General features: G+C 47.0%; 2 protein-coding genes and 1 pseudogene across 6 annotated transcripts; 2 read left to right on the top strand and 1 right to left on the bottom strand.

The window, feature by feature from the left end:
- The first annotated feature begins 555 nt into the window (after positions 1 to 555).
- LOC120694938 lies at positions 556 to 2,557 on the top strand (annotated as a pseudogene).
- A 108-nt stretch (positions 2,558 to 2,665) lies between these two features.
- LOC120694937 (symplekin-like) lies at positions 2,666 to 18,918 on the bottom strand. Of its 5 annotated transcripts, none has more exons than XR_005683705.1 (28): positions 18,657 to 18,918; positions 18,273 to 18,432; positions 18,097 to 18,192; positions 17,900 to 18,014; positions 17,632 to 17,794; positions 17,238 to 17,409; positions 15,187 to 15,309; positions 14,650 to 15,099; positions 13,989 to 14,570; positions 13,733 to 13,801; positions 13,258 to 13,374; positions 12,931 to 13,176; positions 12,435 to 12,482; positions 12,217 to 12,357; positions 12,040 to 12,120; positions 11,894 to 11,956; positions 11,682 to 11,789; positions 11,443 to 11,523; positions 11,291 to 11,338; positions 10,701 to 10,775; positions 10,299 to 10,394; positions 10,126 to 10,206; positions 9,978 to 10,049; positions 3,866 to 3,910; positions 3,570 to 3,691; positions 3,388 to 3,491; positions 3,107 to 3,294; positions 2,666 to 3,013 (listed from the first exon to the last, which is right to left on the bottom strand). XR_005683705.1 is itself a non-coding variant. In XM_039978270.1 (28 exons), the coding sequence occupies exons 1-27, from the start codon at positions 18,842 to 18,844 to the stop codon at positions 3,138 to 3,140; spliced, it is 3,765 nt and encodes a 1,254-aa protein (XP_039834204.1). In that variant the 5' UTR covers positions 18,845 to 18,916; the 3' UTR covers positions 2,666 to 3,013; positions 3,107 to 3,137. The 5 variants fall into 5 exon arrangements, 3 of the variants coding, with proteins under 3 accessions (XP_039834204.1, XP_039834205.1, XP_039834206.1); XM_039978270.1 differs by lacking the exon at positions 3,570 to 3,691 and adding an exon at positions 3,692 to 3,775 and having other exon boundaries at positions 18,657 to 18,916; XM_039978271.1 differs by lacking the exon at positions 3,570 to 3,691 and adding an exon at positions 3,692 to 3,775 and having other exon boundaries at positions 18,273 to 18,446; positions 18,657 to 18,915.
- A 155-nt stretch (positions 18,919 to 19,073) lies between these two features.
- Positions 19,074 to 21,139, top strand: LOC120694939 (DNA replication complex GINS protein PSF2-like). The gene is made up of 8 exons (XM_039978273.1): positions 19,074 to 19,238; positions 19,313 to 19,387; positions 19,472 to 19,586; positions 19,720 to 19,819; positions 19,902 to 19,932; positions 20,018 to 20,110; positions 20,305 to 20,457; positions 20,750 to 21,139. The coding sequence occupies exons 1-8, from the start codon at positions 19,191 to 19,193 to the stop codon at positions 20,768 to 20,770; spliced, it is 636 nt and encodes a 211-aa protein (XP_039834207.1). The 5' UTR covers positions 19,074 to 19,190; the 3' UTR covers positions 20,771 to 21,139.
- The last annotated feature ends 727 nt before the right edge of the window (positions 21,140 to 21,866 follow it).

The following is a 21,866-nucleotide window of genomic DNA, read 5'->3' as shown; positions in this document are numbered from 1 at the left end:
CGAAGGTGACCGATGGCTGCCCAGAAGCGCAAGCGCAAACATCAAAACCTTCGGCGACGAAGGATATCGCCTTCGTCCGGCCGAAGGTGACGAAGGGTTGCTCAGAAGCACAAGTTCGAAGACCAGGACCTTCGGGTCAAGGAATCAACTTCGGGAACGAAGGTGGTGGCTGATTGTTCATTGATGGAACCTTCATGGCTCTAACTCCCGGAGGTCCCCGAAGGTTGTTGGAACCTTCGTCGGTTGTAGACATGCGTGTGAAACGTGAATATGTGAGAAGGTCGGATTTGTACACCTCTCGAATACGTGAGAATGTCGGATTTGTAAACCTCTCACCTTGTAATTTTACCCCGAAGCCGGCTAAGAGTGAGCTGTAAATGAGTTGGGAGGGGGCAATTTAGGAAAACCTAGCCGAGGGCTAAGGGTCCCCTCCTCTCCACAGTGTAAAGGGTTGAATTTTCTAATCATTATTGGAGTTCGACACCTACATTCATTGTCATCTTTCATATTGTTCATGCTCCCTGTCTGGGCGTCTAAGAAGCTAAGATCCCAACAACCATGAAAGAGGGTGATGCTGACCTCCATCTTGGCAAAGGAGCTGGTGATGATGCCGCGTGGGGAAAAGAAGTACCGGATTTTCATACTGAGATTAAGTCTGCTAAGAAGGTATCGCCTTCAACTCCAAGTTTGGCTTCATTTCTGACCCTCCTTTCTTTCGCACTACGCAATCAGTTATGCGAGATTTCACCAAACCAATTGTGGCTCCCTCTGCTAGCTTGACGATGATGTCTCTGAACACCAATGAGACGATGACGATGACGATGACAACGATGAAGATGACGAGGAGGAACAGAAAATGCAGCCACATATTGCTCCACAGTATAAACATCTTATTACTATTAGAACAGGGAAGCCAAAAGGCTCTCTAGCTGATGCCTTGAAGAGTGATCCAGATAAAGTTAGGCGCCTTAGTCTTAGCGAGCAACAACTTGCCAAAGTGGCAGAGGATCATGGCACTGAAATTGTGAGGTATACATAAAATAACTACTCTTTAACTCCGCCTATGCTGACTGGAAGACTCTCTCTCCTGAGTCGTCTCAGCATAGCCGGTCCCAAGCCCGGGTAAAGGAGGAGGGTTGCGTTAGGTTTTGGCAAACCAGCATAGAAAATAGCCACTCTAATGGATTTGAAACATAAAATAACTACTCTTATTAGCAGCTTCCCTCTTTGTATTTTAACAGCGGGCGGCTGCAGTAGAAAAGAGGGAGAGATTAAGATACCATATTCCTGCATGCTCCGAACCCTGAAAAGAAAATACTGAGCACTGTAACATCTATAATTGTTTTCTCCCTTTGTTCTAAATACGAGTAGGTTCACACAGAGAAACATACTGAGGATATACCCGAAGGGCACTCGGGTTACTTCATCCAACTACAATCCATTTCTTGGTTGGGTGCATGGTGCTCAAATGGTGGCCTTCAATATGCAGGTATATTTTCTCCTGAGCTGTTGATCCAAGTTCTACAGGCTGCTGCTTGCCTAAATCGGTTCACTGACCATTCATATAATATGGTGCCTCTGTTTTGATAGTCACGCACTTACACCTCTCATAACAGCAATCATATTTCCTTCTTGCAGGGATACGGAAGAGCCCTTTGGCTAATGCATGGATTTTATAAAGCCAATGGTGGGTGTGGCTATGTGAAGAAACCAGATTTCTTGGTGCAAACAGAACCAGAAGTCTTTGACCCAAGGGAACCCCAACCTGTGAAGAAAACCTTGAAGGTCAAGGTGTACATGGGTGATGGGTGGCGGATGGACTTTAAGCAGACACACTTTGATCAGTATTCTCCTCCCGATTTCTATACACGGGTATGTATGCAAATACAACTCAGATTAAGTTTGGCAACAGTGTAGTTACAAGCAGCATAGCTTGTTCTAATCCACTGGTATGGTAGGTTGGCATAGCTGGAGTCCCAGCAGACTCGGTGGTGAAGAAGACAAAGGCGATCGAGGATAACTGGGTGCCAGTATGGGAGGAAGAGTTCAGCTTCCCTGACCGTCCCAGAGATTGCTTTGCTGCGGGTGGAGGTGCACGAGTATGACATGTCGGAGAAAGACGACTTTGGCGGGCAGACGGTGCTGCCGGTGTCGGAGCTGCGGCCGGGGATCCGAGCGGTGGCGCTCTTCGACCGCAAAGGGAACAAGTACAACCACGTGAAGCTTCTCATGCGCTTTGAGTTTATCTAGTCGGAGAGCTGACGATTGCATTGAGTAATATTGCAGGTGTGAGCCCGTGCACCTTTCCTGTATGTTTATGTTAGTGCGAATATATGTGTGAATATGCAAAAATATTCTAGATGTATGCTTGTGTGAGTATGGCGGTTTGGTGAGCTGTTTCATGGTTTCTTTGTGCATAGATTGGATTGGAATTGAATGTTTCATGGTTTCTTTGTGTATAGATTGGATTGGAATTGGATGATGTAACAGTCTTGCTATGTAACATGTTACTATTATACAATAATAATAAAAATAACAAGGCATCGTGCTTACACCATGCTGCCTTCTTCTGGAATCCGGATTGTATGGTTATTCTGAATCCAGGAAGCTGATCGACCACTAGTACGTATTGTAAAGAAAAAAACGTTTATCCCATACCCGCAAATGATCATACACACTGTTCTTATTTGCTATGAAAATGGTGATTCTTGGCCGTTCAAGCATATGTGGTTCAGACATAAAAAAAAAGCAGGATATATTGGAATGAAAATCTATGTCTTTCCCTTCTTGGAAGATCCAGAAATTCCAAGTGGCCCTTCGACTCACTAGCTGTGAAATATGGATAAACTAGCAGAATTCCTATCCCTATCCAAGGAAATGTAATGTTCACCTCTTTGCTTTACATACATGGTCATTAAAATTATCCATCAACTAAATAAAATAAATTAGGTTTCGTCAGATTCCCTATGGGGTCTCGCCATCTTCTTCCCCTTTAGGCCATCATATCTTGGAGCTGCAAGCATTAGGTCAATCCTTCAGTCAGAAGCATCCCTCCAGAATTCCAGATATGAGATGCTACTAGACACTGAATCAACGATAGATTTACCAAGGCTTTCACTTCACATTTCACAAACATGCTAACTAGCAGCAGAAGACTCCTGAGTTACTTCTGTAGTTATATCTGCGGCAGAGCTACTGGTCTCGGCAGCCTGGTTTTGGCTGCTCTGCGCTTGACTTACTGCTGGTGCCGGTTGCTGTTGATCTTCAGCAAGACCCAGAACCACCAAAGTGGACCTGCCCATAAAAGCAGAATCCGATCACATATCCAGCGCCTCATATAATATGCATACCTACAATTTGCTATAGATAAGAGCAAAAAAAGAAAACCTTGGAAGAGTAGATCGAACATTTGGTTGCTCAGCGTGCTCAACCAAGGGTGCCTTCAGTGTGGGATTCTTACTCAAGGCATTCTCAAGTTGAGGAGCTGGTAACTGAAAAAAACATATGCCACGTCATGGGAAATCTTGATACATTATTAAAAACAAGGGAATTGGATCCAAAACTCTTACGTTCATGGGCCCTTGAGCCTACTAAGAAATTAGCATATCCGGTGTAAAATAACTCCTAGATGAGGATTGAGCATAATGCATACACAAACAAATAGGTCATGTAAGAGATGATGCGTGCCAACCTGCAGTAACACACCATATGACTGAGGTTTCGTCAAGATAGCACACTTCAGAAATCCTACCCATAACTTAGGATATTTCCAAATCTGACATGAGAAGTGATGGAGTCCAGTTTCAGAAATATGTAAAAGAGAACATCAGCTAAAGTCATCTTCCATTAAAAAAAAATCAAGGACCTGCTTGCTCACAAGGCGAGACATGATCTCCATCACAAAATCCACCTGTGAGGAAGGCTCATCATCAGATTATGAAGTCCTTTGAATCAAATCTACTAAATGTTGTAGGAAGGAATAATAGATGTATTCCTCCAACCCTAGAAGGGTGGGTATATATAATTCCTATACATGGGCCTCTATACACATGGGCTCAATATACCCCCCCCCCCCGCAGTCTGAACTACCGACACAGCGGTGTTCAAGACTGGACAACAAGAAAGCCAACACCCCCCCACAGTCTGAACAACCGGCGCAGCGGTGTTCAAGACTGGACAAGAGTACAAAGAGAGTACAAAGGGCTAATACCCACCCGCAACCACAACTAGCCACCGGCTACGTTGAGGCTGGAGCAAAACTCCGAGAAGGTCGAGGAGGGCAGCCCTTGGTGAAGATGTCAGCAAACTTTGAAGTAGTCGGGACATGAAGTACCCGAACATTGCCGATGGCGACTCTGTCGCGCACGAAGTGCAGGTCAATCTCCACATGCTTCGTCCGCTGATGCTGGACGGGGTTGGTGGAGAGATACACGGGGTTGACGTTGTCGCAGTAGACGAGCGTGCTCTTGGCGAGCGGGCTGTGGAGCTCCGCCAAGAGCTGTCGTAGCCAAGACGCCTCCGCCACGCCGTTAGCGACAGCCCGGTACTCCGCCTCAGCACTGGAGCGGGAGACAACTGGCTGCCGCTTGGACGACCAGGTTGCCGCCCAGGAAGACGGCGTAGCCGGAGGTGGAGCGACGAGTGTCCAGGCCGAGGTCCACTGTGCCACAGACGTAGCGGAGGAGACGCTTCAGCGCAGCAAGGTATGACTCTCGGGGATCATGCATATGGAGACAGACCTGCTGGACAGCGTAGGTGAGATCTGGCCTGGTGAAGGTGAGGTACTGCAACACGCCGGCCAGACTCCGGCAGGCCGTAGAATCAGCCACCGGATCACCCAGATCAGCAGACAGCTTCGCCTGAGTGTCGACAGAAGCAGACAGCTTCGCCTGAGTGTCGACAGAAGTGGAGCAGGGCTTGCAATCAGTCATCCCAGCCCGCTCCAGGATATCAAGTGCGTACTGCCGCTGGTGAAGAAGAAGACCAGACGGGCGAGGCTCAACAGTGACACACAAGAAGTGGTGGAGCTGACCAAGATTTTTCATAGCGAACTCCTGCTGCAGAGAGGAGATGACACTCTGAATCAACTGCTGACTGGAGGCTGTGAGCACAATGTCATCAACATAGAGCAGCAGATATGCAGCCTCACCCCCACGGCGGTAGACGAAGAGAGACGTGTCAAACTTGGCCTCGGTGAACCCCAATGTCAGCAAGAACATGGCGAACCGAGAGTACCAAGCCCGAGGAGCCTGCTTCAGTCCATCGAGAGACTTGTTGAGCCGACAGACCATATCCGGACGACTCGAGTCCACAAATCCCGTTGGCTGAGAGCAGTAGACAGTCTATGACAGAGTGCCGTGAAGAAACGCATTCTTCACGTCCAGCTGGTGCACAGGCCAAGAGCGCGAGAGGACCGTGCGCACCGTAGCGGGCTTCACGACTGGGCTGAAGGTCTCATCATAGTCCACACCAGACCGCTGAGTGAACCCCCGGAGAACCCAGCGAGCCTTGTAGCGCTCCAGTGTGCCATCAGCCCGGCGCTTATGCGTCCAGATCCACTTGTCAGTCACCACATTGCAACCAGACGGACGCGGCACGAGGTCCCACGTCTGGTTGGAAGGAAGAGCCGCGTACTCCTCTTCCATCGCCCGACGCCAGTGAGGATCCGCCAAGGCGTCGCGGACAGAGGAGGGTACCAGAGAGACCCGCGGCTCTCCCTCGGTGGAGGAGAGAGTCGCGGCCTGAGACGTCATCCGCCGAGTCACCATGGGATGGATATGCCGAGAATCCCGATGGATGACTGGCGGGTGGTACACCTCCGGCTCGGCTCGAGAGGGAGCCGGAGGAGGCGGCGGCGGCGACGGCTCCGGCGTCGGCGTCGCAGGAGCCTCCGGAGCAGGAGGAGGCGCCGGTGTCGACGCCGAACGACGCCGGTACACCTGCACCGGCTCAGCGTACCACTGCGGCGCCGAGCGACGCCGGTACACCTGCACCAGCTGAGTGTACAGCGCAGGTGCAGGGGAAGGCACCGGGGCCGCGCGTGGCGCAGCGGGAGACACCGGGTCCGCGCGCGGCGCGACCGCGGGCACCGGGGCCGCGCTCGGCGCAGCAGGGATCACCGGAAGCGGTGCCGGTGTGCCGGGAAAACCTGCAGGAAAAGGACAGACAGGTAATGGTGGCTGAACCACCAGGTCAGTCGGAAACAGAGACTCCAGCTCGGGGTCAGGAGAATGTGTGGAGGTGGAGTAGGAGAAATCCGACTCGTCAAAGACGACGTGTCGGGAGATCAGAACGCGGCGAGAAGTGAGGTCAAAGCATCGGTACCCCTTGTGGTCAGGGGAGTACCCGAGGAACACACAACGAGTCGAGCGGGGCGCCAGCTTGTGAGAAGCGGTGGCGGAGGTGTTAGGGTAACACGCACACCCGAAGACCCGAAGATGGTCATAGCGAGGAGGGATACCGAAGAGAGTGTGGTGTGGAGTGGGAGCAGGAGAAGCAGTGGACGGAAGGCGGTTGAGCAGGTAGGTGGCGGTGTGGAGGCTCTCAGCCCAGAAGCGCGGGGGCTAAGAAGCCTGGATCAAAAGAGTGCGCACGACGTCGTTCGTCGTGCGAATCATCCACTCAGCCTTGCCGTTCTGAGGAGAGGTATACGGACAAGACATACGCAGCTGAACACCCCGAGACAGGAAGAAGGACCGGGAGGTGGAGTTATCGAACTCCCGCCCGTTGTCACACTAGACGGACTTAACGGTGAGGCCGAACTGAGTGGACACCCAGCGAAAGAAGTGGAGGAGGGTGGGGAAGGTCTCAGACTTGGCGCGCAAAGGGAAAGTCCAAGAGTAATGAGAAAAATCATCAACAATGACCAGATAATATTTATAGCCAGATATGCTAAGTACAGGAGATATCCACAGATCACAGTGAATCAGATCAAAAGCATGCGCAGCATGCGAAGAAGAAGAAAACGGAAATCTAACATGACGACCTAACTGACACGCATAACAGGGGTGCTCAGCAGGAGCCCAAGTACATGGAACATTGGTACTACGGCTGAGCTGAGCCAAAACGTCGCGACCGGGGTGACCAAGCCGGCGGTGCCAGGTGGTGGAAGAAGGCGTCATGGCAAAAACAGTAGACAAAGAAGCCGAAGGCGAGGCAGCAGAAGCAGGAAGCCGAAAAGTGTAAAGGGGCCCCGGGCTGTCACATCGGAGGAGCGGACGCCGGGAAGCCGAATCATTCACAGTAAGACCAGAGGAGTCAAATTCGATAGAACAGGAGTTGTCAGCAGTAAACTGGCGAATAGAAATAAGGTTGTGAACTATTTGAGGAGCAACAAGAACATTAGGAAGACGAGGAGCAGAACCCACGGCGGTGACAGGAAGGCAAGACCCATCACCAACCATGATAGAAGAAGGAAAAGAGGGGTGTGGGGGTTGGACAGAAGAGAGGATACCGGCATCAGGAGTGGTGTGGAACGAGGCACCTGAGTCCCATGGTGCTGAAGGACTGCGCTAGAGCGGCCTGATCCCACCCCCCAGGCCAGGTCGGCTGCTGGCTAGGCTGAGCGGGCGGGGTCCAGGACGGCGCGAAGTGTGGAGCAGCGCCAGTGAACATGGCCACCGGCTGGAGCTGAGGACGAGACCCCCCTCCCGGACCCTGGAACGGCCACATCGAGATGCGCCCTGACCATGGGTTGCTGAAGGATGGCCAGGGCGTACCTCCAGGGGCAGGGGCAGGAGCGGGAGCCGGAGTCGAGGGCGAGGTGGGGAAAGGCCTCTAGCGGGCGATCCAGCTCTTCAGGTGGTCGTAGGTCCCCCTGCACGAAGGCGTGGAAGGTGGCGTCGAGCTGGAGAGCGCGGTACTCGGCGTTGCCGAGGAACTGCCCCTCGAGCGCCACCCAGGCCTGCCGCGCGGTGCCGCCGTGGGTCCTGACGAGGTCCTGAAGATCTAGGGAGATGGTCCCGAAGATCCAGGACATGGCGACGCTGTCGAGACGCAGCCACGCCACGTCTCGCGCCTCGATCGGCGAGTCGACGAGGACGTGGTCGTCGAGGGCGTAGCGGCGGAGGGTGAGGACCTGGTCCCGCCAGCGGCCGTAGGAGGAGGACGCGGGGTCGAGGAGGACGGAGACCAGGGCCCTGATGTTCTGGACGCCGGCGGCCTGGAGGTGGAGCTGGGCGACCATGGGGTCGGTCGGGTCGTACCGGGCTCCAGATCCAGCGGGCGGGGCCTGGTGGGAGGAAGAGGCGCCGTGCTCAGGGTCGACGGGCTGGCCGGAGGAGACGCGGAGGTAGCGCTCCGCCTCGGCGACCCGGAGAGCAAGGGCGTCGGCCGTGGCGCACTCGCGCTCCCAGGCGAGGGCTGCCACGCGGACCCGCTCCTGGGCCGCCGAAGCCTTCGACTTGGCGGCGAGGAGGGCCGCGGCGAGAGCGGCGCCGGCCTGCTGCCCTTGGAGAGCGGCGGCGGCGAGCGGCGCATCCGTGGGCGCCATCCCGAGGCCGGACCACGCGGGATCGGCGGCGGCGGCGGGCTGCTTGCCGGCAGCGACGGCAGCGCGGTGGGCGGCGGCGGCGGCGCCGGGACCGGCAGCGGCCGCCCAGGCGGCAGCGGCGGCTGCAGAGGGTCTGGCGGCCGGCCGGGCAGCGGCAGCAGAGGAGGGTAGGGGAGGGGCGGCTGGATCTGGGGCCAGGCGGCGGCGGCGGCGCCTAGCGCGCCCGGCGCTGCGCCCCCCGCGCCCAGCGCGCTCGCGCCAGCGACTGCTGGGGCAGCGGCGACGGCGAGCAGGGCCCCCCAGCGGCCCCAGGCGGCACCGGCCCCCGAAGCAGAGGAGGCGGCGGCCCAGGCTGCGGTGGAGCCCAAAGCAGAGGAAGGGACGCTCGGAGCAGAGGAGGAAGGGAGGGGAGGGAAGGAGAGGGGAAGGGAGGGGGCCGGTGGCCGGCCGGCCATGGCCGGTGGCTGCGGGCTGGATGGGAGGGAGAGAGAGGAGGAAATCCTAGGCTATTGATACCATGTAGGAAGGAATAATAGATGTAGTCCTCCAACCCTAGAAGGGTGGGTATATATAATTCCTATACATGGGCCTCTATACACATGGGCTCAATATACACCAACAAATGTGAGAAATGATGCTTCCAAGAGACTAAAATATTAACAATTTTTCATGATTATAAGACGCAAATACTCGATTTCCACAGGAAGGAGTCAATAAGATTCACATTAACTATTTTGCTCTGGCAGGATTTCATTCCTGGATCCTTGATTGCCTCAACCAGTCACTCCCTTTCAAACAGGAAGTAGGCACTACACACAGCTGAGCTAACAGGTAGTAAATATGGGTGCATCTTTCTTGCTTATTCCCATCTAGCTACAATGAAATAGTTATTGATGTAGGTTTTCCAATAGAATATGGTGCATTCACCAAAATCGATAGCAAGAGGTCATAAGTATTGAGTTGCATGCACCAACCAGTTCAACCCAAAAGCTTAAGTTGATGGGGAGAGGTGGACAATTCACTTATATTCCAACACTCTCCCTCACGTGTTGGCTCCCTCAGGCCTCAGATGTGGAATAGGAGCAAGCAGAAATTATTTTATTTAATTACGCTAAGCAGGATTCGAACTCAAGACCTTTGGCTTTGATACCATATTGAGTTGACCCAAAAGCTTAAGCTGATGGGGAGAGATGGGCAATTCACTTATATTCCAACAATAAGCATCGATGAACTCTTGCTTCTGGAATATCATGTGATTAATGACAAATCGTCAATGTATGCCTTCAAAAGTAAGATCACATGGTTGTGTGAACTTTACTTTAAAGAACCCTAGGGCCATGTCATCCTGGTCACATGTACAAATCTCTTTCACAAACTATGCTATAAACAAAAATCATGCCATCCATTTCATAGCACCAAATATCTCAGGCTAATCACATTTGACATAGTTGATAGTTCACATAATGTGAGTGAGGAGTTAATTTACCAATGCAGGAAAAACACCTATTGCTTGCATAACAGTCCTCATGAATAGCAAAGGAAGAGGAATTTGCTCAACCTGTGGAAAAGTTTACATTGATCACCAACTGCATCATATAATAAGGCAGATACTATGAAATAGAAATCATGCCCACCAGTTGATTTAGTGCTTTTGCCAAAACTTGCTGGGTGAATATTGTTCTTTGCTCGAAGCAAGCAGAGCATGCATCCATAACCTATAATTAGTTATGAAGCCTTCAGTTGATTAAATTAGGTTGTCAAATGGTTCGAAAACCCAATTCTAAAATAAAGAGAGAAACTAGCATACCTTTTTGAGTGGTATTCCTTCCTTATCAGGATCTATTACATGAATTGCAATTAAAATTTCTGATGGGTCAAGAGAAGGGCCATTCCGAGATGATCCCTGCGACAAGTAAAAAGTGATGTTGTGTGATTAGTATGCAATGCCCAACTGAAATGAATAGGTAAAATAAGTCCGAATCCAAGTAACTTGAAAAGTTCAAAGTCCTAAAGAGACAGAAACTTGTTCTTTAACAATAAATCTTTACCAGGAAATAATACACTCGTAAAGTTCTATTTATGTCTCAGCCTCATGTGTGGAATTCAACTAAGTCTCAAGCTAGAGCTTTATTTTCAAGTTACATTGAGGAATGATCTCAAAATTCACTCAAACGAACATATATCACGATATCTGGATGAAAAAACTAACCTGCAAGATTCGTGAAAGGGCAGCTTGAAACTTGTCCATGGGAAGATTAACAATACTTGGGAACACAGGCAGGACCTGAAAGCAAAGGGTAGTGAACATAACTAATATGTACCTGGATAAAAATATAAGAAACATCTCAACAATAAGAGTGCTGCCACACATCCGACTTCATCCTGCTATACGACAGCAGCAAATCAAGAAGGAGCCATTTCTCTCCCTGCAGAGACTAGGGAGCAGTTGTTTTCCTCAGCAGTGCACAGAGTCGGGCGTTTGGACGATATGGTAGGACCCATAGATGTTTCCCAATAATAATGTTTAAAGTATAGAATTACTCCAGCATAGCAGAAAACCAATTAATATCAAGGACTCAAGGTTCATACAATTGAAAGGCAAAACACTTACAATAGGGTGGCAATTTCCATGGAATAAAAAGAAAGCAGTTTAACAGGCATGTGCAAGTGCAAAACAAAGTGCAAATAATTGGCAGTACTATAGACAACTGCAGAAGATTGCGAAAGTTTAAGCCACAGCCTAGAATTAGAATATGATAATGCTAACTGGTGGTATGTAGTGGGAGGGGGGGGCAAAACCTCGTCTTTTGGCAGATGAGACAAGATTGCAAAAAGGAATTCAACATCCTGCAAAATGAGGCTGACATTTTAGAAACTGAGAATATCCAAGCTGACTCTGATCTTCTAGAATATCAGTAACAAATCTGTGCTTTTTTAAAGTGAGCAACGACCTTTGTTTTAGAATATATGTTCTTTATGGAAGAAGTCAATTCTTTGGATGGAACTGCAGCATCAGTGAGGGTTTGTAAAACCTGTATGGTGCAATATCATAGGTTATAAAAATGCAACCAATGCAAGAAGATAATCTTAGAAAACATAAACCCTCTTTTGCATGTAGTCACGTGGATTCGGATCAATAGAAGAGAAAATATCATAAAAGGCAAACAGAAGTCAAAAGTACAACTTGCACCTGCATTAGGAGGTCCTGGCAGTCACCTGGTGGATCTGAGATGATCCCAAGAAGATCAGGAGAGGAGCCTATTGTGCGTATTAGAATTGGTACTTGTCGGTGAACTGCCTGGAAGAAATCAATTACATGGTAGATAAATATTTGCTGATAGAACAAAACGTAAAGGAATATCCAAGCTATCTACAAGGCAGAGAATGATAGGCTGTAAGGACCTGCTTGGCAGCTTGAGGTAGACTGCTGTATATTGCAAATACATGTCTGAGGAGGGAATGTTTCTGGTAAGAAAGACATGTTTTGCTTGCTGTTAGCAGATATCATGGAACTAGACTAAAATAGCTGCTAATCAGTAGTCATTGACCTTGGTGCACAATGCAAAATACAGCGACATTAGAGTTTGAGCATCTGCCACTGAAGCTGATAAATTTTCTAAAACACCATCCTTCAGAAAATACAAGGATACCCAATCAGCAAAATTGCAATCAGTTCAGAATATCAGCATAAAAATATCTGAAAGAAATGAGAGCATGAGACAAACATTGTGTGCTTCAGGTGTAGCTGTTTCAGTAGCTGCAGAATCACCAGATGGAATCACTTCTAGAACTGAATTAAGTTTTTCTTTTGCAAAATCTTCAATCTTTTTGGAAATGCTTGCCATGGGAAATAACTTATTTGCTACCTGTTATCATATGGCAAACGAGGTGAGCAAACCATGTAAGTGCAAATTTCATAGAAGCAGGCGGGATTTGCAATTACCAAACGTATTGCCTTCATGCGGACCTCCTCTAAATGATGAGTTGAACTCTGCACAAAACACTTCAGTAAGTGACGTATAAAAAAGGCACTAAAGGTTAGACTTCAATGAGGAAAGTCATGGAATATTAAAAATAAGCTTCCAATGATAACAATGCTTAGGTTTTATCCACTAATAATTGCATATTCAATTGTTCAGAGATTGACCCATGTCAGAGCAAACAGAATAGTACGCAAGCATCTTGGATTACTTTGACAGAATTTGCAAATACATAATCCATCATGCAATAATTCATTGAAGAATGTTAAAAAAGGCTGACTTGAGCTCTACCCCAAATTAGAAGTAAAAATAGATTACTTCATCAAGTTGTCATTTTATTGGAAACTTTGCTACCAAGCACTCAAAATTTTGTTGAAAGACACATGCAAGCATGTAAACATATATTTCCTAACTAAGAATAGAAACATTAATAAATATTTCCTGACATCAGAAAAGCACCTGCAAAGCAATCTCCAGACATCTGTTCCGATTTAAAGGTCTTAGCATGATAAGGTTCCAGACAGCACTGAGACCTTGAGTTACCCTATCACCACTCTGGATATCCTTGTCCTGCTTCTCATTACTTTCAGGAGAACACAAACCTTCTAGAAGTTTCAACACACCTTCTGGTAAGTATGGTATCTCACAAAGCAATTTGCCAAGTGACTTATCTGAAGCCGGAAACATGTCTCGAAGACTTTCAGCCTATGAAAAAGAAAATTGACAGCTATGACACAAGAGAAATAGCATTTGTGACAAAGTTTCATCAATTTTAAGTAGACATACTACAGTCAGAAGAAAGGATTCGTAAACTGATGTAGCAGTTCTAGATGAAAGAAAATCTTGATCCTGCTCGGCCTCACGATATAACCGGTTCAGGATGCATAAAGTCAACTCGTGCCCCTGCTTAAATAAAGAAAATTTGAGTAAAATATCTCTGAAGAAGTAAGCTGAGTGGAACACTGGAACTACAAAAAGTAACCACAGAAATAAATCGCTAGTAGGACTAATTCCTCTAATAGGGTCACCAGTCATCCTAATTAACAGCTATGCAATCAAACCACTCCTAGTTCAATTCAGACAGAAGAAAGTTGATTACTAATCATTTCATCAAAAGAATTGATTACTAATCAATTCAGGAGCTAAACAGCTAAGTTTCTCAATAGTGAATACATGCCCCACCAACAATTCTATAGAAATGTAGCTGTATACCAATTGTACCAAATGGACTAATTACGATGTTGTACATTGGTACTGGTACCTCATTATTTGCGTAATCAGAGAGGACATGCTTTTGGAGAAGCTCCCATGGGTCCAATTCCAGAGGAAACTGCAATGGTAAGTAACACAAAATAAAGGACGGCCACTTAAAAAAACAATGTAAAGAGAGCACGAGTGCATGACTACAAGATGATTGGACATGTTTCTGAGAGGAGCTACGCTTTACAGAAAAGCACCAACCAAAGCTCAAGCCAAAAGTATCAATTGTACTGGAGGAGATTATAAGACCTTAGTACCTCAACACCCAAGTGAGCAAGCAACGGAAGGCGAGCAATTGAGCCAGCAGTTGCTTCTTGCTTATCACTCTCAAGAATACGCAAAAATGATTCTTTTTGAAGCAGATCTTTGGCCTCGTCGCTGAGATCAATGTTATTGACAACAAACTTTGGAAGGGCATATTGTGAACCAAGGGAATTCAAAGATGAAAGCTGTGAGTTGTTTGCTTCCAGTATAGAAGAGCTTGGGCTGCGAGTTTCTGAAGACTGAGCCAAACTAAGACCAGCAGAGGAATTATCAGCAGGCAATGAACTGATAAAACTGCTAGCATGCTCTTGGGTTCCCTGAGGTTCTGTTGAAGCATGGGAAGTCTCTGATGATTCTAGAATATCAACCAAACTTTTGGCACCTGCACTGGTTACTTTGACCTCTGCTGTTTCCATACATGGAACAGTGGGACTGCTGTTCTCTTCCATGGGAAGATTTACTGAACTAGGAACAGGTGAACTAGCAGGAACTGTCATGATATCATCTGCGTCAGATAACACTACTGCAGATTCCTTAGCTGGAGGCACTTCATATTGATCAATTTGACCCGCTCTCTGAAATGCAAAAGATCAATAAACTAAAGAAGAACAGAATCTAACATATCAAAAGGTGACAGTTGAAGGGGGAAAAAACCTTCAATAGAGACGCCAACAGAGAGAAGGAACTTGACAATGGAATTCCATCCCCAGAGCTAGTAGAAGGAAGCTGGTGTTGGTCAGCTTCAGGACGAGAAATAGGGATGTGTTGCATGTTAACCATTACGACCTCTGCTAACAAATCACTAGCGATACTGGATGAAAGGATTTGCAGTGATCCAGCAGCTCTGTCACCTTGTGCAGCTAGTGCCGCAAACATACCAATTAATTGGTACACAGCTTCTGAATTCCCAGTTCTTATAGAGATGGGCTGGCTAGATGAGATATCAACAGAAGTTGACTCAACATTTCTATTGCTTGCCTCTTCACTATGTTCTTGAACATCAAGTGAATGTCTGACTCTTTTACTGGAGTGACCATCATCTTCTGTCATATGATTCCTGTCCTCAGCCAGACTTCGCTTGTTACTACTATCGGTGCTTCTCTCCTATATATCAAAGAAATATAGCCATTTTGGAAGTAGTTATGATTTATGAGAGAGGGAGAGAAAAGGCTTGGAGGTGCAGGTACATACCATCAGAGGCCATGATTCTTCCCTGTTTGATGTGTCCCCAAAATTCTTGCCAGCATTTGCTGTATCTTCTATTGAACCCCCCTGGTTGATAATATTTTGAGCTTCCAATAGACGTGCTCGCCACTGAAAATTCAATAAAAGCCTCGAATTAGTAAAGAACGTATTTCAACCAAATATATGAGATATGCACATTCTCAAACAAACGGACAAACGAGACCAACCATAATATACAATACTTAGCAATCAATTCAGACTATGGACTAAATGGTGCTGATTGATTGCATCCACACAGTTTATACGGACTGGTTAGTGCAAAATATTTTGGTTGAGGATAGTGACTTCTTAAATGGTTCACTAACACCGAGGTCTCAATTAGTTCTGAAAATAGTTCTAGGTATAGCAGTGAAACATTACACTCATATTTGTCGGAGTGTCTGATATTACACAAGCTCACCTTTGTCCTCTCTAACCCAGGCCAGATTTGTTGTGCCCACATGCTGAAGTGAAAATCAAATTTGGCTGATGCTGAAAAGCCAGCCTGTCAAACCCTGTTTATGTTTTTTTGATTGATTTTCTCTCTAAGAAACCCCTGATGTGATCACAATTGAAACCATAGTACAAAAAACTGGGCTAGATTGATTGGTTGAACCAGAAAACTGGGAATCAGTGACCTCACAGGTTCAATTCAACTGGAAGATCAGCCATGCAGTTAGACTGGTGTGAACCGTTCAGAACTGGGTCCAACCAGCGGGAGCTGCTACAAAATGTTATAAAAAAACAAATTGCGCTAGAAACGGAATCGAACCCACAACTCAAGTGTTGCACATAGGACGCACACCAAAGCCTACAACCAACTGGGCTAAGTTACTTCTGTGATGATAGTGCGAAAACAATTCTAGTATACCTCTTAAGTTCCATGGGTATGTTACTTAGAAATTATTTATTTGTCATTTTTTATGAACCAGTGGTTCGATCGGTGAACCAGCAAACTGGTAAGCTCACCAGCCCATCCTTTTGTTCAATGGTTGAAAGTTGAAACCCAAAGGTTTGGATGATGCTGGCATGCAACACAGGTATGGATTGATCTACATGGAATGGGTATTCCATCAGCCTAGCATGGGGATAAGATAGGAAGAGAGTAACAAAAAACTTCCTGAGAGTTGATATTCATCTGGGCATTCCATTTATGCATTTGCCATGTGAAGTTGGTGCTATACCCAGCACCCACGCCGACCTGCATACCTCACGGTGCATCCAGCAAGATTAAACTGGCCAATTTTGAGAGTTTGCTTAAGCAATTAGTTGCTTTTTTTATCCTAGTGGAGATTAGATAAGATTGGTAAAGAATATAGTTATCTCTCTGCCCTACCCCTGCAAGCCCCTTCCCTCCTGCATGTTCCCACCTCATCACCTCAAGCATGGTACCTGGCTATTGAGACCCAGGCAATGACCAACCATCACCAATTATTGTGTTCCATTAATGAACTTGAAAATATCCAGCGTAAAGGGAGTTTTGTTCATATTTTTCCTATTTGTTTATGAATGAAATGCCATAAAAGAGTAGCTAGTTTAGTTTTCTTCTTGCCACTCTAGTCCATGTCTAATACATATTTTCAACCATTCAAACAAATATCCCAGTTATCCTGCACATGTTCCAACTAACCAAACAACCAGTTATCCTGCACATGTTCCAACCAATCAAACAACCACATTCCAAGGTAACTAAAAAACCAAACACATTGGAATCACTTTTTTCACCTTCCAATTGGACTAGAGTCTAAAGCCCAGTAAAATCCATCCAGGATGGTTAATAAGGGGAGGATGGCCCTCGCACAGGAAAGAAATGAGTAACAAACTGGCTCAAATTTAATAAAAGATAAGAAAAAAAATCCTAATCAGGGTGTCTAAAAAAACATAATATAGCCTTCGATAGATAGGGTATCTGTTAACTCTTGTCGTTGAGCACATACTGAAATAAGGGCAAAAGGACACATCTCGAATGTACCAGTCAGTAGAAAAGTAACGAGATAGGTTGAAGCTAAAAGAAATACCGGCTCAGCACTTGAATGTGTACATTCCAGGCATGCAGAAAAGGCACTCTTCAAAGCATGGAATGCACCTGGGACCCGCAATTTAATAATTGAACTTGCTGGATCCAAGGAAAGTAAAACTGGCAGTATGCGTCCGTAAAAGGAAGGCCTTCTTTGGGCAATAGCTGAGAGACTGAAAGAAGTTTGTGTTGGAAGAGTTAGAAAAGTAATGCACAAAATGGGGGAAAGAAAAAGGAGAAACTCGCACTGGATAAAGATCAGAGTAGCATGCAATTTTTCAACAGATAAAGCAAATAAATGACACAGCAGGGAAAGGATAATTAATTGCCCTGCAGCTGGTACAGACTATAATATATACAGAAAAGATTATGGAACACGTGGACAGGAAACAAACCTAGTAATGAAGACAATGATCATGGAAGTACTGAGTGATTTTACTTTAGGAGACTTGAGCTGCTCTAGCAACAATCCGAGGTTCTGGCTGGCTTCCATGGCTAGATCCCCGACATTAAGCAAAGGGTGACCTCCTCGTAACCATGCTACATTGAATCCCATATCTACAAATGATTTACAGGTGGCCAATTTAGAATGCAGTTATGCACCCAACAGATCCTAAACATGGAAAATATCAAGTTCCATATGAAAGACAGCATAAGCTGTACCTTTCGTAGCTTCGCTTGGTGGATCTGATGGGATATTAGGATCCGGTGTGTACATAAGAACTGTTTTTTCAACAAACTTAACAGCCAGTAACCTGACACCTTCATTGCCAGTGGTCTGACAGAGAGATTCAACATGAGATAGGTGTAGGCCAAGAAGATTGGGTTATTTGGTTGCAAAAGAAAGGAGAGGGGCTCGCCTGAAATGCCATGAGAGAGACAGCAGATTTGAATTTGAGCAGCCACTCCCATGACGATTTAAGGGCATCATCAATCCCCCCAGTGGAGAATAATCCCTGGAACCAAAAACAAGAAAACTGAAATGGAATTTGTGCAGGGAGGCAGCTCCATAAGCAAGTGTTGGAAATGGAATTACCTGGATAACTAGGCGTTGGATCAGCTTGGCAAACAAGGTGGTTCCTGTTTTGATAGCTTGCCTGACAACTGGAGGCGCCTCATCATTCAGAAGATGCAGCAAACAAGGGATGATATCTGGTAGGTACTCCATGTGTTTTGACCCGACCACACCAATGATCCTACGGCAGGAGAGCTTTTGCAAGTTGAGAAACATCTTTCAAATATATATATAGGTTTACCCGAATTCGGCTGGGCTGTAGACCTTGAGCTAGTAATTAGTTAGTTATTTGCAGCACGGCAGAAGCCGGGGGAAAACAGCGGGTAATTTAAGCAAGCTAAGCTAAAAATGTAGGCGGCGACTGATGAAGTTGGAGTGACCGGAGCAGGAAAAGGGGGAGCTCACTCGGCTACATGCTTGCGCACGGGGCTGGCCTCATCGGTGTGGAGGTCGGCGATGCGGGCGACGCGTCTGGGGAGCGGTTCCCTGCGAAGATCGCGTAGATGGCTGAGGCGCTCCGCGATGTCATGTGCCGGCGGTGGAGGGCGGTCGTGCGCGTGGAAGCTCGGCGAGGGATTCCGGGCGGCCAGCATCGCGACCGTAGGCACAAGGTGCTGGGATGGACGAGCTCGAACCGAAACCCTAAAAAGTAGGTGCCCGCCGGCGACGAGCACCCACCGCCGTCTGCCTTGATGGAAGAAGCAGCAGCTGCGGCTGTTGTTGGTGGGCTTTTCTGGCCTCGGGCTGGGCTGCCGGCCCAAGTGGCCGTCTGGTCTATTTTTTTTCACAAAAAAAAAACTCATTCCAGGCTGGCTGCCGCCGCCCCCCACCCAGCAGCAGCAGCAGCAGCAGCAGCAGCTCTCGGGAGGGACTCGACGCCGCCGCCCGCCGCCTCCGCTACTCCCAGTCCCATCACCGGCCGTCGCCGTCCCGCCCTTCATGGCCGGGCAGTCCGACCCGCACCTCTCCATCTTCTCGCCCTCCGAGGTAACTAACCCCTTCCACCTAGTACCGCCTATCGCCAAAGGGGAAGGAATGCCCAATTCCTTCAATCCGTGCAGGTGGAGTTCGTGGCGGAGGATGAGATCGTCGACATCGTCCCCAACATCCGCATGGACGCCCTCAACATGATAAGCGTGCGTCTCCGTCCACCACCCATTTCCATCCCCCATTTCCCTTTCCTTTTACATGCAGCATCTCACACTGCCGCTGCCGTGTAGGGGGACTTCGGGCCCTTCTACCCGCAAATCCCGGCCAAGGTGCCGCTCTGGCTCGCTGTCGCGCTCAAGAAGCGTGGCAAGTGCACCATCCGCACCCCGGACTGGATGACTGTTGGTCAGTGCTTTGCGTGCTATCTTGTTTTGCCCCGGCTCCTTGCGAAAGTATTCCTTGGTTGTATAAACTGTATTGGTTACTCATTTCATGTGTGGCTGCCTTGTGTTTTATCCCTGTATCTACCCGGTGCTAGACCGTTTGACACAGGTACTGGAAGCAGAAAGAGAGTCCTCTCGAGAATTCCAGCCATTACCATTCCACTATATTGAAATTTCTAAGCTGCTGTTTGATCAGTAAGCCGCTGCCTCACCCCGTTCCTTTGATGCTAGCACATTGTTAACTTAAACCTAACTCGCTCTCATTTTTCTCCTCAAGTGCACGTGATGACATCTCAGATGCATACTTGGTGAGTTTACAAATTTGTTTCTTGTGTCCAGCAATTCCCAATCGTATTGAAAAATTGCTTACTCCTAGTTGTGATCATGATGCAGGTGAGATCTTTAGTTGAGGACATCAGAGATGTCAGATTCCACAAGGTTGAGACTGGATTAGAGACAATATCTGGACGCACTCATGCTGTGAAGGTAACTTTCCCTGCTTCCGGATTTCAGGAGCTAAATCAACTGACTTTCTTAGTTCCTCAGATTCTGTTAAAGTTATTATTGTGATTGGATGTAATTTGCATTTCCATTGTATCTGTCTTTCATACTAGCTTAACTGCCTGCTTCATTGCTCAGGCACCAACTATGCCTTACGCATCTTGTTTCTGTTTTCACAGCTCAAAAATCTGTCTGCAATGGAAGTGAACATTGTCCGGCCTTTCATGGTGAGAACTTTGCAGGCATTCTATAAGCACGATAGTCCACAGATGATTCAGCAAGCAGATACTACAGGGAGCAGGCCAACACCAGTTACAGACCGTGGTCCAAGAGTAAGTCTTTACTTTTAGATTTAGTTTCTGCTTGCTCGTGGCTTCTAGGAAGTAGTTTTCTCCATCAATATGTACTCTTTAAGAATCTAAGATGATGCGCACAGAAGGATCGGTGCACTAGATTAATAGGTAGCAGTTTGAGACAGAATGATTCAGTGCTTCATGTATACCCAAATATTTCTTATCTGGACAGCATATTTAAGTGAACCCAGTACCTTCAAACAGTAGCACGTGATTTGTCAGGAAAAATCCCATGTCTCCAACTTACAGTTGCTTTTTCTTCCTTTTGCAGAGAGATCTAAGACGCAGGTAGTGAGCCTGATATGCATGTGCCTATCACTTGTATTTGCAAAGTATATCTGAGGACAGCAGTAGTTGAAGGTTGGCATTGCTTTCTTGCAATGTTACATGCTAAGAATGTGTTAATGTCCTGACCCCCTGAGATCTATCAAATAGTAAAGGCAATGGTGCATCGTCCATTTATTAGAAGTTTTTCCAAGCTATTATATTCGATCTGGTTGTATTCAGGGAAAGGTAAAGATAGTAGGCGACGGCAATAATCTCTCACAAAAAGAAGATTTTGTCCCTGAATGATTGAACAAGTGTATGTTACAGTTTGGCAATTAATTACGCTTAAAAGTTTGATAAGTCGCCATTCCATTAAAAAAAGTCTGATAAGTCATGTCTCACACTCATGGCCAGAATTGTATTCTACTGTTTATCCTGGAGTGTACTTGATGAGATGGACGTATCCATCCATGGATTGTGGTATGGTTAACACATGGATGCCTAGTGCTCAAGTGCTGTTTCTGTCTGCAGGAGCTATTTGTCTCAGCAGACTACAGAGTGGTTCCCGGTGGCATTAGATTTCTTTCTGCACTTTCTTTCATTGAGATTGAGAATAATGAGCTTAATGATACTTGTTGTCAGCCGCATTGATGGAAGATGTTAGACACGTTGGTTTTATCTAGCAACATTGTTATTGTATTGGTGTTATCCATCAACCTTTCTATACGTACCCTTGTTTTCTTTTTCTTTATTCTTTTTTTTTTTGGAAAACTGGCTAGAGCACGCTGCGATGCTGTTTCACATTGGAAACTCCAGTGGGAAACAGCATATACAATGAAATCAGAGTGTTTAGGGCAAATTCCCTATGTGGCCCTAAAATAAATGTCAATCCTTTCTATGGTCCTAAAAAATTTAGACTCCCTTCTATGGTCCTGTTTTTTTTTCATCCCTTCCTGCCCTGTCGTTATCTCTCCATTATCTCTCAGTTAAATGGGTATGAAAAGATCAAGGGAATACCCCTGGCACAAACAACATATATTGACATCTCACATACAGCAGATAATCTGAGCCCATGTACAAATCATATTTAACATGTATGATGTTGGTAACACTAGGATATT

This window comes from Panicum virgatum, chromosome 2K (genome assembly GCF_016808335.1).
Source record: "Panicum virgatum strain AP13 chromosome 2K, P.virgatum_v5, whole genome shotgun sequence".
In the NCBI taxonomy this organism is placed as follows: Eukaryota; Viridiplantae; Streptophyta; class Magnoliopsida; order Poales; family Poaceae; genus Panicum; species Panicum virgatum.
The sequence above is the reverse complement of the archived record's forward strand: the minus strand, read 5'-3'. Positions and strand labels throughout refer to the sequence as shown.